The 16,827-nt window shown below is 38.5% G+C and overlaps 1 protein-coding gene across 5 annotated transcripts in view; it reads right to left on the reverse strand.

Moving 5' to 3' along the window:
• The window catches only part of RRAGB (Ras related GTP binding B), a 58,011-nt gene extending 41,634 nt beyond the window's left edge, over positions 1-16,377 (reverse strand). Inside the window, exons 1-5 of one of the 5 annotated variants that reach the window (XM_004390122.1) lie at positions 15,665-16,377; positions 14,842-14,875; positions 12,361-12,460; positions 7,448-7,531; positions 5,478-5,544 (exon numbers count right to left, since the gene is read on the reverse strand). In XM_004390122.1, coding sequence (XP_004390179.1) covers positions 5,478-5,544; positions 7,448-7,531; positions 12,361-12,460; positions 14,842-14,875; positions 15,665-15,756 — 377 coding nt within the window. In that variant the 5' untranslated portion in view covers positions 15,757-16,377. The remainder of the gene's footprint in view (positions 1-5,477; positions 5,545-7,447; positions 7,532-12,360; positions 12,461-14,841; positions 14,876-15,664) is intronic. The other 4 variants (XM_023725078.1, XM_023725079.1, XM_023725077.1 and 1 more) reach the window with 4 other exon arrangements.
• Between the last annotated feature and the right edge of the window lie 450 nt (positions 16,378-16,827).

Here is a 16,827-nt window from a genome sequence, read left to right on the forward strand (position 1 = left end):
TATATTCAGATGCAGGCCACACCTCCAAGGAGACTCCCTTTCATCTGATTGGCTACTCACAGTATATTCAATCATGGGAGTGATTACATTAAAACACTGAGAATCATGCCCCAGCCAAGCTGACACACAATTTTAACCATCACAGCCATCAAGGTAGGAATTATTATCAGGAAGACCAAGGGAAAAAATCAATTACATGGAAACTAAATAACACCCTGCTTACAAACCACTGGGTAATAGAAGAAATCAGAGATGGAATAAAAAAATTCCTAGAATCAAATGAGAATGAAAACACATCATACCAAAGCCTTTCAGACACAGCAGAGGCAGTGCTCAGAGGTCAATATACAGGCATAGATGCACATACCAAAAAAGAAGAAAAGGAGAAAATCAAAACACTAGCTACACAACTCGAACAAACAGAAAAAGAGCAAAAGAAGTCCACAGCCACTAGAAGAAGGAAATAATAAAGATCAGAGCAGAAATAAATGAAATAGAGAATAGAAAAACAATAGAAAGAATCAACAAGACCAAAACTTGTTTCTTTGAAAGGATCAACAAAATTGACAAACCACTGGACAAACTGACAAAAGAAAAACAGGAAAGGACACAAATAACCCAAATAAGAAATGAAACGGGGGACATTACAACAGACCCAGCTGAAATAAAAAAGGATCATAACAGATTATTATGAGAAACTGTACTCCAACAAATTTGAAAACCTAAAGGAAATGGACAAATTTCTAGAAACACACTATCTACACAAACTAACACAAAATGAAGTTGAAAATCTGAACAGACCCATAACAAGAGAAGTGATTGAAAAGGTAATTAAAAAATCTCCCAACAAAAAAAAAAAAGCCCTAGTTCAGATGGCTTCACTGGAGAATTCTACCAAACATTCAGAGAAGAGCTTATACCCTACTACTCAAACTATTTCAGAACACAGAAAAGGCAGCGACACTTCTGAATTCATTCTATGAAGCCAGCATAACCCTGATACCAAAACCAGGCAAAGACGCCAGAGAAAAAGAAAATTACAGACCAATATCTCTCATGAATATAGATGCAAAACTTCTCAACAGAATTCTAGCCAACAGAATTCAGCATCATATAAAAAAAAAAACAACACACTACGACCAAGTAGGATTCATACCAGGTAGCCAAGGATGGTTCAACATTAGAAAATAAAACAACGTAATCCACCACATAAATAAAGAAAAGAACCATATGATCATGTCAATTGACATAGAAAAGGCATTTGATAAAGTCCAATACTCATTCCTGAGAAAAACTCTCAATAAAATACGTATAGAAGGGAAATTCCTCAACATAATAAAAGGCATCTGTACAAAACCAACAGCCAACATCATTCTTAATAGAGAGAGGCTGAAAACGCTCCCCTTGAGAACAGGAAAGACAAGGATGCCTTTACCACCACTCCTATATTTAACATTGTGCTAGAAGTCCTAGCTAGAGCAATAAGGCATGAAAAAGTAATAAAGGGCATTCAAACTGGTAATGAAGTAAAACTGTTCCTATTTGCGGATGATATGATACTATACATAGAAAACACAAAAGACTCCAGGAGAAAACTAGTGGAACTAATAGATTCAGCAGAGTAGTAGAACACAAGATAAACATAAAAAAATCAGTTGAATTCCTATACACCAACAAAGAGAACGATGAAAAGGAAATCAGGAAAACAATATCATTTATAATAGCCCCTAAAAAAACTAAAATACTTAAGAATAAATCTAACTAGGGATGAAAAAGACTTATACAAAGGAAACTACAAAACAGTACTGCAAGAAACAGAAAGACATCTACATAAATGGAAAAACATACCATGCTCATAGAAACGTAGACTCAACATTGTGAACATGACAATTCTACCCAAAGCAATTTACAAATATGATGAAATCCCAATCCAAATACCAACAACATTCTTTAAAGAGATGGAAAAACTAATCATTAACTTTATATGGAAAGGGAAGAAGTCCTGAATAAGTAAAGCACTACTGAAGAAAAAGAATAAAGATGGAGGAGTCGCACTGCCTGACCTCAGAACCTACTATACAGCTACAGTACTCAAAACAACCTAGTACTGGTACAATGAGAGATACTTTGATCAATGGAACAGAATTGTGAACCCAGATGTAAATCTATCCACCTACGGTCACCTGATCTTTGACAAGGGCCCAAAGTCCATCAAATGGGGAAAAGACAGTGTTTTTAACAAACGGTGCTGGCAAAAGTGGATACCCATTTGGAAAAAAATGACACAGGACCCATACCTCACACCATACACAAAAACCAATTCAAAACGGATACAAGACCTAAATATAAAGCCAAAAACTATAAAGATAATAGAAGAAAAAATGGGATCAATGCTAGAGGCCCCAATACATGGCATTAAGAGGATACAAACCATAACTAACAACACACAAACTGCAGAAGATAAGCTAGGTAACCGGGATCTTACTAAAATTAAACACTTGTGCCCATCAAAAGACTTCATCAAAAGAGTAAAAACAGAACTTACAGAGTAGGGAAAAAAATATTGGCTATGACAAATCCGACAAAGGTCTAAACTCTAAAATCTAAAGGAAAATCCAACACCTCTACAACAAAAAGACAAATAATCCAATTAAAAAATGGGCAAAAGAAATGAACAGACACTTCACCAAAGACATTAAAGTGGCTGACAGACATGTAAGGAAATGCTCGAGATCACTAGCCATTAGAGAAATGCAAATCAAAACCACAATGAGATACCGTCTCACCCCAGCATTACTGGCATGAATCAAAAAAAGAGAAAATAACAAATATCGGAGAGGCTACAGGGAGATCGGAACTCATTTGCCCTGCTGGTGGGAATGCAAAATGATACAACCATTTTGGAAAACTATATGGCACTTCCTTAGAAAGCTAGAAATAGAAATACCATATGATTCAGCAATCTCACTCCTAGGAATATATCCTAGAGAAATAAGAGCTGTCACACGAATAGACATATGCACATTCATGTTCACTGCAGCATTGTTCAAGTAGTAAAAAGATGGAAACAAACCTAGATGCCCATCAACAGATAAATGGATAAACAAACTATAGTACATACATACAATGAAGTACTACGCAATGATAGAGAACAATGATGAATCTATGAAGCATCTCACAACATGCATGAATCTGGAGGGCATTATGAAACAAGTGATGTCAGTGAAATAAGTCAATCACAAAAGGCCACATAGTGTATGAGACCACTACTATAAAAACTCATGAAAAGGTTTACACACAGAAAGAAACAATCTTCGATGGTTATGAGAGAGGGGAGGGTGGGAGGAACGCTAAACAGACAATAGATAAGTGGTAACTTTGGTGAAGGATAAGACAGTACACAATACTGGGGAAGCCAGCACAACTTGTGTAAGGAAAGGTCATGGAAGCTCCATAGACACATCCAATCTCCCTGAGGGATCGAATTGCAGGGCTGAGGGCTGTGAGGACCATGGTCTCAGGGAACATCTAGCTCAAGTGGCATAACATAGTTTATAAAGAAAATGTTCTACATTCTACTTTGGTGAGTAGCATCTGAGGTCTTAAACGCCTGTGAGCGGCCATCTAAGATACTCCACCGGTCTCACCCCTCCGGGAGTAAGCGAGAATGAAGAAAAGTAACAATACAATGGGAAGATTTGTCCAAAGGACTAATGGACCACAACTACCACGGTTTCCACTAGACTGAGTCCGGTACAACTAGATGGTACCCAGCTACCACTACCCACTGCTTTGACAGTGATCACGATAGAGGGTCCCGGACAGAGCTGGAGAAAAATGTAGAACAAAATTCTAACTCACAAAAAAGACCAGTCTTACTGGCCTGACAGAGACTGGAGAAACCCCGAGAGTATGGCCCCCAGACACCCTTTTAGCTCAGTAATGAATTCACTCCCGAGGTTCACCCTTCAGCCAAAGATTAGACAGGCCCATTAAACAAAACGAGACTAAAGGGGCACAGCAGCCCAGGGGCAAGGACTAGAAGGCAGGAGGGGACAGGCAAGCTGGTAACAGGGAACCCAAGGTTGAAGCGGGAGAGTGTTGACATGTCGTGGGGTTGTTAACCAATGTCATAAAACAATATGTGTACTAACTGTTTAATGAGAAGCTAGTTTGTTCTGTAAACTTTCATCTAAAGTATAATAAAAAAAAAAGAAAAACAGCACAGTGAAAAAAATCTTAAACCTAGGTTCTAGTCCTGCACTTTGCTATTAATTAGTTGTATGACTTGGCAGAGTCATGATCTCACTGGACCTCAGCTGCCTTATCTTTAAAATAGGAAATAACATGTTATTGCCTAAAAACAAGGAACCTGGACCATAGGGTCTCTTGACAGGGATCCCAGAATTGGAAGCAATGATAATGACAAAGGTTAAGTATGGAGAGTGTTACTAGGGTGAGTGTTAAGTGATCCATCTGTTGGCAGTAATGAAGTGATTTTTTTTTTACAGAGCAGTTGGCTATTTTGCTATTCTTGTAACAAATATTCAATGAGCACCTACTCTATGGCTGGCTCTATACTAGGAGCTGGGAAACATTAAGCTAACAATAACATCTATTTATTTTGTAAGGTACTCTGCTATGCATTTTTGTATATATCTTAATCATCAAAACAATCCTATGAGTTGGTGCTACTTACCATCCCTATTGTACAGATGAAGAAACTGTGGCTCAGAGAGTTTAAGTGATCTATATAGGGTGGCTATGAGTCGGAATTGACTCGACATCAATGGGTTTGGTTTTTGGTTTGGTTATCCAAGATAACACAGCTAATAGAACTGGGAAAAAACCTATGTATAACTCTACCATTTAGGCTCCTAGCCAGTGTGCACCACATACTGTTGCCTTACCATAGAGATGTAAATGATCATAGGGTATGGGGCAACATCAGCGTACAAGGAATAGTGAGTGTACATTTGTGATGGGACATTCAGCGAGTGATTTGGTCATGAGAGAAAAAGAGCTGTCTCCTACTCTTCCAATTGCAGGCAACTTACCTGGAGAATATGTGTTCAGGGTCTGATCTACAGTGCTAGACTGCCTGAAGATAATTAGTGAAATAATTAAGAACAGGGTAGTATGATGTGATGGCTAAGAGCTCAGAACTGATGTCAGGCTGCCTGAGATAGAAACCTAATTTCTTCAGCTGCAAAAGACAGATAAGCTACCCCATACTGCAGATGCCTACATGGAACTTGTGGTACTGCTACTTAAACATGTCACACATACAGAGGATATTTTCACAATTACATAAAAAGTCAGATGTTTATTTAATCAAGTGTCAAATCTGAAGTAATTTCAGTGCAATGTATCTATTGTAGAGGATAGTTACTCTAGGTGTATTCTCCATGATGATTATACTAGATACCATGATTACTGCCACTGGTTTCACAAACAAGTAAGTAGATGGTACTTACCCACCACAGTCCCAAAGGTTCAATACCAGGTTTCCCAAAAATCGAACATGAGAATGTTCAACATCAACTGGAAGATAAATATGACAAATCTAGTAATTGCAGCATGTGAGGTGAAATTCAAAATAAGCAAAGCACAAACCCATGGAATTTAGAAGGACCAAAGTGGAGTGAAATGCTCAAAGCCACAAGAAGAAGGTGATTTTCAGCTTAGTAGTGTGGTTTAGTGGCAAGGTGAGCACTTAAACTACCCTGAGCTACAGAACTGGCTCTCATGTAAGTCATTTTACTTTTTAGTAGTTTAGTACTTAGAGCAGGAAAAACCTCCAATCTCCAATCAATTTTACTAATGTTAAAATTCAACATGTAAGATAGAGACATTCACTATTTAATAGATTTTCCCTGTCCCACCTGCTCCCACTCACCTTACCCACAAAAAATCAAACAACAAGAAACAAACATGAAACATAACCAAACTGTCTCCCTCTATTGATTTCCTTACTTCAGTTAATGACTATACCATTTTCCCATTTTTTTCAGTCATTTCTGGCTTCTCTGTCCAAATTAAATTAATTGCTAAACTCAGCTGACTATTCCTCTACATCATCTCTCAGTTCTATCCAACCCTTATTTTATGACCCATCACTAACATTAAGGCCCTCACGTCTACGTTACTGAAATAGCTCCACTAATGACCTCCCCACCAGAAAGCCTTACCTACTTTACTTCACCCTCTAGGCTACTGCCAGATTCATCTTCTTAACACTACTTTGAACATGTCACTCCCCATTCCACAAACTTTCAATGGCTCCTCCATGCCTATAAGGGGCATTCAAGGTCCTTCAAAATTTGGCTTTCGATCTACCTTTATATTCTCCAATGATTCACCTTAATAAAGCCTTTCACTCCAGCCCAATTTGGTTTATGCATAGTATTCCCAAACCCCACTACCTCCCCAACCCCCAACATACCTTGTATCAGCGGTCGCAAACTTGCTAATAGGGGTCAGGCCAGTAAATGTATAAGAGCAAAATTGGCCACGTATGGCGTGTAAACATTTACCCAAGGGGCCAGTGGGGCAGATAGCAGTTACTCAGCTCTAGCTCATTTGCCATGCAGGAATATGGGCCCAGAGTTACCAGATCTTTAAAAATTTCAATAGTAGTGGGAAATCCATATTTTTATGAAAAGTTTTAAATACTGATAACCAATTCAAATTTTTCTAAAACATTTCATGGGCCAAACAAAACACATCTACAGGCCTTATCCAGAGTGCAGGCTGCCTGTTTGCGACCTCTGCCTTATACTTCCCTCCCCTCTATACTTTGCCTACTATGTCCATCTGCTTAGAAAGCCCTCCCCATCTTTCTTTTAAAGTTGTGTTCATTTTTCAAGACCCAGCTTAAATCCCACCTCCTCTAAAAGCCCTGCCTGACCACCCCCCACTTACCATCATCTCTCCCTCTAAATTCATTCAAACATTTACTAAGCATCTACTCTCTGCCAGGCACTAAATCACAAAGAAGAATAATGAAAATTGTTGTCCTGGAAATTTCTCAAATTCTAGAGATTATTATCTATACAATTTATGTGACAATCAATCACACAGTGGTGCTTCTTCTATGACTATCTTAAAGCTGTTGCTTAAATTGATTGCTATCCTTTCGTGTAATTTTTTGGGCATGACTCTTCTCATAAACTAGATAAGCAGCAATGCATAGTTTAAAAAAAAAGTATGGGCCTTGGAGTCAGAGACCTCAGCTCTACTTCTCTGTGTGACCTTGGGCAAGTCACTTAACCTCTGAGTACTTTCTCTTCTATTAAAAAAAGGGGGGGCATACTATTGATCTCACAGTATTACTGTGAGGATTAAATGAGTTATCATACATAAAGTGCCTGGCACGTAGTAGGTGCTCAAACTACTTCCCTTCTCCCCTTTACTTCCCCTCCTTGGAAAAGGAATCATATCTTACATGTCTTTGTATTTCCAACAGAGTCTACGAGAGAGTAGGTGCTCAAACTGCTATTAATTTGAAGACTATGTAAACGGTCTAGTACTAAAAAAAAAAAAATGGAAAGAAGTACTACTGAGAAAGGGAAAGACAATAACAAAAGAAGTGACAGGATTTAGTGACTGTTCAGATATAGGGCACATGGGATAGAAATCTGGTTCTCATCAAGTGACCAATGGCCCCATTATCAAATCCAGTGGACTTTTCAGTCCTTGTCTTACTTTCTCCAGCATGACACTGTTGACTACTCTCTTTTTCTCAAAAAATTCTCTTCTCTTGGCCTCTGATGTCATATCTATGATCTCTCAGGCAGATCTCCTTCACAGGCTCCTATTCTTCTTTCTGTCCCTTAAATGTTGGAGTTCTTGAAGATTCTATCCTTAGCCACCTTCTCTTGTCTCTACGTATCTTCCTCTGGGTAAGCTAATTTATTCATATTACTTTATTTACCATTTAGATACTGATAATTCACAAATATGTATCTCTAGTACAGATTTCTCTTCTACCTTTCTGACTCATATATTGGATATCTCCACTTGGATGAACCACAGGTATCTCAAACTCAGTATATCCAAATATAACTCATCATCTCCCCATTCTTCCCACAAAATCTATTCCTCTTTCAGTCTTCTCCATTACAGTGAATTTAACCAGTTGCCTAAGCCAAAACCTTCGTTTCATCCTTGACTCTACTCTTTTCCTCACCATTCCCTACCCCGAAATCTCTCACCAAGTCCTGTTGACTCTACCTCTAAAATACATCCCAAATCCATTCACTTTACAGCATATCTACTACCACCACTCTAACCTAAGTCAAGCCCCCGACATCTCTTACCTGGTCTGCTAAACACTCTGCTTAATTGGTCAATCTGTTTCTTCCCTTGCCTCCTTCCAATCTATTCTCTATATTAGAGATACAGAGCTATCCCCACAATGCATATTTTTATTCCATTCTTGTTTAAAAAGAAAAAAAAAAATAACGTGTCTCTGTATACAAATGATTATATACTCCCAGAAAAACAAATGCCAGGAGAGCCACAAAACTACTAATGGTATTTGTCCCTAGGATGTAGGCCTGAGAGTGAGGGTGGGAGTAGACTTTTTATATTTTTGTAATACTTGCATTTTCACAAGCATTACTTTTGCAATTAACATTTTTAATAATAAAATACAAATCTCCATATTTAAAATACTCCTCTGTTTAAAATCCTCTAGGGACTGCCCTTTACCTTCAGTTCAAACTACTTGACTTGGTTTATAAGGCACTTTATGATCTAACCTCTTCATTCTGCTTTCCTCTTTAGTCTCGTGTCTCCTGTATGGCCTCTGGTTCTCTTACTCTTCCTGCCCTGTTGTCGTAAGGGCAACTGAAGAGAACCAAGAATAGAACTTTGGGGAATCACATACACTTATGGGGCAGAAAGAAGAAAATACTCTGGTAAAGGTTTTTTGTTTTCTTTTTTATTTTTTAAAGGAGAGAGATGATCAAAGATGAAGCAAGAAAACTAGAGTAATAAAGCATTAAATAAAAGCCAAGGGAACAGAGAATTTTGAGAAGGAGGACATCTTAGAGACGTCAACAGTGTTTGAGACTAAAATACTTCATACTCATATTTTTATTGACAAGTTTACTATTCCAATTAATGCATTTTAACAGCCCCCTAATAAATTAATAACACCACCACTCTGTATCCTTATGTAAAATTTCAAAACACAGTAGGCTCTCAGTTTAAGAAAATAAAACTAGACTTTTTTCAGCAGTGACAAAATAGAAAAACACTAAAACATTAAAGTCAATGTAATATTTTAAAAAGAAGTACCCTTTTACTACTTCTAAAGAAAATCAGCAACTGCATATAAAGGAATATGAAGTAAAAGCAATACACTATACATACTTTGAACTAGTCTACAAGTTTAGCAATAGAACCCAGACCTCTCCTCTCTTCAGCAATGACAAATTAGCTAATGATACACTAAAACATTAAGGTCAGCATAATGTTTGTAAGTATACTTTTACTACCTTTAAGGAGATACAGTATTTGCTAATAAAGTACTATCAATAAAGATCCTGCTTGAGATATCCTCAAGGGGAGTCCTTGTCTCATTCACAGTGTCTGGGACATAGGAAGCTCCAAAAAATACTTAAATGGCCTGCTTTAATGTACAGGGTTCATAGAATTAGCAACATTCTGTTCAGACTTTAATAATGCTGCTAGATTATTCCAAAACTATTTTAAGCAAGTTGAATAGTTATAAAACTTTGGTTACAGGACTATTCACTGGACTTGGGGTAATAATTCTGCTGATCAGCTAAAAACAGAAATATCAGTTGGACTAGGAAACAGGTGTTTCAACAAAGTGTGCAAAGTTTAAACACAAAGACAAAGAAGTCTATCAGGAATTATTAGAATACAGTAAGGTAGATAGGCTGTAGCAAAATGAATAGAGCATGAGCGTAGATTTACATTCCAGGTCCAACACTTAACTAGCTAAGTGAGCTTAATTTCTAAGCCATACTTTCTTCAATAATTAAAATCAAGTTAATATGAAGAATAAAGTATATGAAACAGCATACAAAAGCCTGGCAAATGGCGGTTGTTTAACACACATTAGCTATCTCTGTCTACTGAAATCATATGGTTACTTGGCCCAGATACTTAACTTGGAAGAAAAGAAAAGTTTTTAAATCTAGAAAATCAAGACAGGGAGAAGTTTGCACAGGTAGACTTTCCAGAGGCCAGAGCCACAGATGTCATGTAGAAGGAAGTCTCTAGAGACACGACAAACCATCGGACCCTGTTCTGATCAAAATTTTTTATTGGTGACTCAGTGAAAAGTAGATGAGATACTTATCAAATGTACAAAGTGCAAGAAGCTAGGAAGGATAGCTAATATGTCAGAGGTGAGAATAAGTAGCTGAAATGAAAATAACCAAAAAAAAAAACCCAAACCCGTTGCTGTCGAGTCTATTCCGACTCATAGTGACCCTATAGGACAGGGTAGAACTGCCCCATAGAGTTTCCAAGGAGCACCTGGTAGATTCAAACTGCCAACCTTTTGGTTATCAGCTGTAGCACTTAAGCACTACGCCACCAGGGTTTCTGAAACAAAAATAGGATGATAAAATGTTAGCATCGAGAGGGATCCAACCCCTGTTTACAGATAAGGAAACTGAGGCCCAGAGAGATAAAATGACTTGTCCTGGATTTCACAGTTAACAAATGCAGGGCATAGAAACATATCATGGGCTAAAATAAATAACACTGACTAATTTAACAGAGAAAAAATTTATTCTTAGGTTCAAAATATTAACTGCACAAGAACCAGAAGGAGAATATGTGTTTTTAATAACAGTATAAGTGAAAAGGAATTGAGGTTTTTTAATATAACTCAGTATGAAGGTCACTAGAAAAAAGGAAGGGGGAAGGGACTAACTTCACTAACAGTAATACCCTGAACAAGAGATGCAGTAGCACCACTCTGCCCTGATCAGACCACATTTGCCTTCAAGTCTTAGCACTTTAGTTTAAGAAAAATGTAGACAAGTTCAAACAAGCCCTTAAAAATGCTTCAAAATCATGTCATATGAGGAATAGTTGGAAGAACTGGGGATATTTAATTTCAGGAAGACAAGATTCAGGAGGCAAGGGATAGATTGAGACATTAACCATCCTCAAATATCTGTAGAGTTCAAGAGAACAGAAAGAGAACCAGCTAAAAGAAATAAAAGGAAATAGACTTGGGGCTCTTTCTAAGAAATAGCTTTCTAATAATTAAAGCTGTCCCAATTATGAGAGTCAACAATACACTCCAAACACTTTGAGAACAGAGATGAAATTTTTTTGTTATTTGTATCCTAGGGTTTGAAACATAATGTACTTATAAAACGTATTTGTAAAATATAATCTGCAACATTCTGTTCAAACTTTAACAATGCTGCTAGACTATTTCAAAACTATATTTTAATCAAGTTGAATAGTTATGGAATTTTGGTTGCAGGAGTATTCACTGGATGTAATATTCAGAACAAGAGAAAGAATAGTCCCGCTATTGTTGTTCTTGAAACCAGAATGAGATGCCTCATGAAATAGTGGGTGACTTGTCCCTAAAAGCATTCAAGATGCTAGAAATTCAGGTCAGGAATCTGTGAAGGCGAGATAGGGCAATGCCTTCCTCACCTAGAGGCCAGGAACAAAGGCAGTATCCAGAAATGCTTGGATGCTGCAGAATGAAATGGCATTATGAACCAGAGACACAGGGGTTCTCTCAGGACTGTCCTAACAGCCATGGCAGCCCAACTAGTCTAGACTAAGAGAGAAGCCAGATTTAACTCTCACACCATAATGGGCAATAACACATTTCCCAAGACAGAACTGGAACTCCAAAGAGAACATCTAAGTGTATCCAAGAAGAGAAGTACCAGAGTACAGACAAGGTTAATCACCACCACCATCTCCACTCGTTTTCCTTTTAATGAAGACTAGGACTAACCACTGCTTTAAAAAAAATCTTAGGAAACTTTACTGTTATACTTGTTAATACTTACCAATTTCCCTTTATATAATACAGTTAAAAACGAACATCATCTCCCCAAAACAAATAAAAGGGTTCCTATGATTATTTAAGATATAGCAGAATAGAGAGGAAGTTGGGCAATAGCGTACCACTTCATAAGCAGCCTAGAACCTCCCGAAGAGTGTGAATGGTAGTAACCAGAATTAGGACACACTCCTCTGAAGAGGGACGCAAAGAGGCAAAACATGCTCCAAAACAAATCCCTCAACCCTCGCAGTCCCCAAGCTACTGCAACCAAGTGGGTTATGCAAATTAATAGTTAAGATCACCTGACTTTACAATAAGATAAAACATCTTACTTGTTGCACCCAGGCGACGTGTGTCTCTGGCAATATAATTTGCAAAGATAATAGACCTCATGCTGGTCTTACCAGACCCACTTTTACCCATCAACAGCACCTAAGGACAAAGTAGAGAAAGAGAACAAGTTAGCAATCTAGAGCAAATCAAGTCTAAAGGGACCTATTTCTCTCCTGTATTTGATGTTTTACTGAAGTACTAACAATCTGATGCGGATATTTGTAACCAACTAAACTGTTCCCCAACAGTGCAGAGATACCTAGAATTCCAGCGGCTAGGCATTTATCTCTCACGGTCACACATCTTCTTGAGAATAGGATCACAATAACTTTGTTATTAATATGCAGCACTAATATATTCAGAACTAGGTTAGAGAACTACAACCTTGAGAGGAATATGTAACCCTGATCTCTCATAATATAATGTTTTATGCACTCAACTACCTAGCAGGGGGTTTCAATATAACTGAAAGTTCTTCCTCCTTGTGCCCAAAGTCAACCTTTCCACCTCTGCCCTTGATCTCATCCCTTACATCATAATCTTGCTCCATTAATTACTCTCTCTCCTTTTTATTTTCAAAAACTACCCATGGCCTAACAGATTAAGTCCTTCAACTACATATTAAGAATCTCCTTGATCTAGCCTATCTACTTCTCTGCCCTCATCTCCTGCCACACTCCTGGCCTGGAACTTTTAGGGTCCAGCCACACTGAACTGAACTGCTTGTAGTCCCTTTGATTATTCTCAGCTCTCTGGGCTGAAGCCATTTCTTGCCTCTATGCTTTTGTTTCCTGCTGTACTCTCTGCCAGCAACTTTCCATTGCCTATTCTTCCTTCAACTAAGTCCCACTCATCCTTCAAGATTTGATTCAATGATCATCTCCTCAAGAAGCTTCTCTTACCTCATTGCTGGCTTAAGTGTCTCACCTCTGTCCTCTCATGACACTCTATGCATACTTGTGTCATTGCAAAGACTGTAATGCATTGCAGTTACCCATTATTTTTTATTCTTTTTTTGGCATCTGTCTCTCACAAGACTGTGAGCTCCTTGAGGGTAGGGAGAGTCCCCTTTTGTATCTCCAATGCCTAACATCTAACAGATGGTCAAAATATGTTTATCAAAAGAATGAGCAAGCTGCTAAAACAATGATACAAGAGTTTTTAACAATGAGAATTGTCCAATGAAAAAGGTAGCCTTATGAAGGTGAGCAGCCTTCTTGTCAATGGCAGCATTTAACAAAGACAGAAAAAACACCTGTCAAAGATGCTGTAGATTCTTACACTAGGATGGAAATAGATAAGTTGATTTTTAAAAAACAATTTCAGATTTGGAACTTATATAGTTCCAATTACCTTGCTTTTTAAATAAAGGGGCTACATGTACTACCTTCAATCCTAATATATTTTATAAGAAATTTTGATTAAAAATGTAGGGAGTATTAATGAAAATATACTGCACTCAAGCTCAGTTTAAGCTAGCAATTCAGTTATATAACTTTATCTCACTAAGGAAATGTTACTAACCAGTTGTAGGTTGCTACAGAAAAAGTTTTCCTTTTGTTCTTAATCATATAGAAATTTCTGGTATTTTTAGGTATCCTTGTTGATAGTAACTTTACACAGGAATTCCTTTTCATCAGGAATATTTCCTTAGTTAAACCGAGTTATATAACTGAATTACTAGATGAAGTTAAGACTAAATGCAGTGCATTTCTTTTGTTTTTTAATTAAAAAAAAACTTACCTCAATTGCTTATGAAAGACTTACCCAGGATAACTGTGTCAGGGACTGATCTAAGTGCTCTACATGAATTTACTCATTAAAACTTCACAACAACCCTATGAGACAGGTAATATTATTATTATCATTTTACAAATGAAGAAGCTGAAGCCCAAGAGGTTACGAAATGTTAAGAAATTTATTCCAGGGCTGTACTCTTAACAACTCTGCCTAAATCCCAAGGTGGGGCATAGTACCATGAGCGCACAAAGGAAGAAGCATTCAATTCCATCTGGAGAACTCATGTAACACCTTACAGTGGTAACATTTGAGTTCAGTTCAAAATAATGTGCAGGCAGAGCCCTGTGTAGTGTATGTATTGTGTGTGTGTCCTGCACACAGTGCGAATCAATTTGTAAATTTGGGAAGAGTAAATTCTTTATGGCTGCCAGAGGGTGCATAGGTGTAGCAGATGGTTTAGCCAGGAACAGGTTTTTAAAGGGCATTGTAGGCCATGCAAAGTCATTTGGATTTATAGTCCATTGGCTTGGAGAACTTATGAAAAGTTCTTAAGTATGAAGTATATGAATGACTCAGTCAGATTTATATATTAGAAAAATTAAATCTGAGAGCAATAAAGGGGACTAGAGTCAGGGAGACCACATAAAAGACACCATATATATACATCACAAACATATTTCCTGAATAGCATCTTCTTACCTTTACCTTCACGGTTTTGATGTATCTAAAACAAGTCTTACCTTTTTCTTCATGGCTGTATTTGGTAGCACCCACCTGTAGATACAAACCAAAAGACAGTTTCCATGATTCAATTACTTAGAAATTGGAATTAAAGAAATGAAAATAAATGTTGAAGTACAAAAGAGCATGTTTAGCACAATAGTCAAGTAGAGCAGTATGTGTGGGACCTCAGTTGAGTAGTCTCTCATTTTCCTAAATTATAAAACAGAGTTTATGCTCCCTAGGCCCTAATTACCTGCTCAGGAGATAGCTTTTAGGAAGATTTATTTAGATTATAAATAAGCCATTAAAATTCAAGATTCAATTTTTTGTTTTAAAAAAATAAGTAGATCAAACAGTATGTTCATGTTTGAATATCTCTTTAAATCAGGCTATTTTTAAAATCTAAAAATATATTTAGTTCTTCAGCCATCCTTTCAAGCTATATTTCACTAATCATAAACATAAAGTACATAAAATACAAGTCTCAAATTCCTATTGGCACAAAAAGCACTCTCAAACCACTGGTCTCTGCCCAAGAAGCACCTCCTCTTCCTAGACTTTCTATCCGCAAAATGGTGATGTCAAATCTCCTTTACTGACACTTCAAAGCAACTCAGAACTGCCTCCTCAATTAGAACACCCCCATCCCCCATAACGATACCACCTCCTTCCTAAGGGTTGTTTCTGCTCAGTTATCACCAGTCCTTTTTAGTTTCTTCTGTTGTAAAGATCATGATACCAATCAATGTTACTGGTAAACAGAAGCAATTTTTCATTGGGGTCTAATTTACAAGTTAAAGCACTTCCTTCCTCAGATTTAGTATGATAGCCTTCACCCACCCAAGCGATCCCTCAGGTTCCCCCATTGGAGAATCCATTCTTGGCCCCAGATTCTCTTTCTCCATCTTTTTCTCGGAGTCAGATTCTTCCATCGTGCAACAAGTCCTTTTCAGTTCCTTCTGTATCCTCAGTACTTTTTTTTTTCCTTATTCACCCCCCTCAGATGCCGATTTTCATCGCCTGCGGCCCTTAGGCCTGCTCTATTCTTGCCTCCGCCTTTGTCCACTGGGGGGCCGCTCTCCCCACGGTTACCTTTACCGCCCCGAACTTGGCCTCAAATCACCGCCGAGCTGGCTGGCAGGAATACCAAGTGGTTCGGTGGTGCAAGAGAAAGAGATGGAGGATGAGAGGAAAAGAGGAAGGGTCGTCCCGAGTTTGGGCCTCAAGCCCCAAGGTCTCGAAACCTAAAGGTGACTTCACCCGCAAAGGGGTGAGGACCGCGAAGGCGGAGATGGCAGAAAGAGTAGACCCGCGCCGTTAGCACCAAGAGGTGAACGCTTCAGCTGGCTTGTTCCTCTTGAGCCTGGCAGTCCGGGAGGGTTAACCGGCGGCGGCGGTTCCGACTTAACTGCCGGCCCATCAGGAACCCAGGTACCTCACGACAGCCACTCGACTGCAGGCCAGGATCACGTGGGCACTTGCTATAATCACCGAGTCTGTCACGTGACTACCGTTACCCAAGGGGCGGGTGGGCCGGGGTGAATACCATAGAGAATGCTCCGGGAAAGCCAGAGTGCCGTCTGTCGCCATCATGTGGCTTTGGCTCTCAGCGCCTCTGTCCGGACAGGGCGGCAAGCCTGAAGGTCTTTTTAACAGTGAGTAGACCAGGCCCCACCCATCCCTTGCGGAGAATTAAAGGAGACGGTTGCATTTCAGTGCCTGGAAGCTAGATATTTTTACCGCTACTTTTGCTTAACGGTTTTGGGTGAAGAAGGCCAAGCATTGTTGTCGTTTTCCTGCTTTATTGTATGTTAGTGCCTGTAACCCAAGCTTGTAAATGAGTCAATACATCCAAAGTTATTAGAACTGTGTTGTCCACATAGTAAACGCTCAGTAAAGTGATCGTTATTGCTGAAACCTGGGATTCATTGGAGATTTTCCCACAAACATCCATCTCCCCACTCCTTCCTATTAATTAAAACCGGAAAGAGGGGCGTGGAGTA

The sequence above is a fragment of the Trichechus manatus genome, unplaced genomic scaffold (genome assembly GCF_000243295.1).
Source record: "Trichechus manatus latirostris isolate Lorelei unplaced genomic scaffold, TriManLat1.0 scaffold00284, whole genome shotgun sequence".
Taxonomy (NCBI): Eukaryota; Metazoa; Chordata; class Mammalia; order Sirenia; family Trichechidae; genus Trichechus; species Trichechus manatus.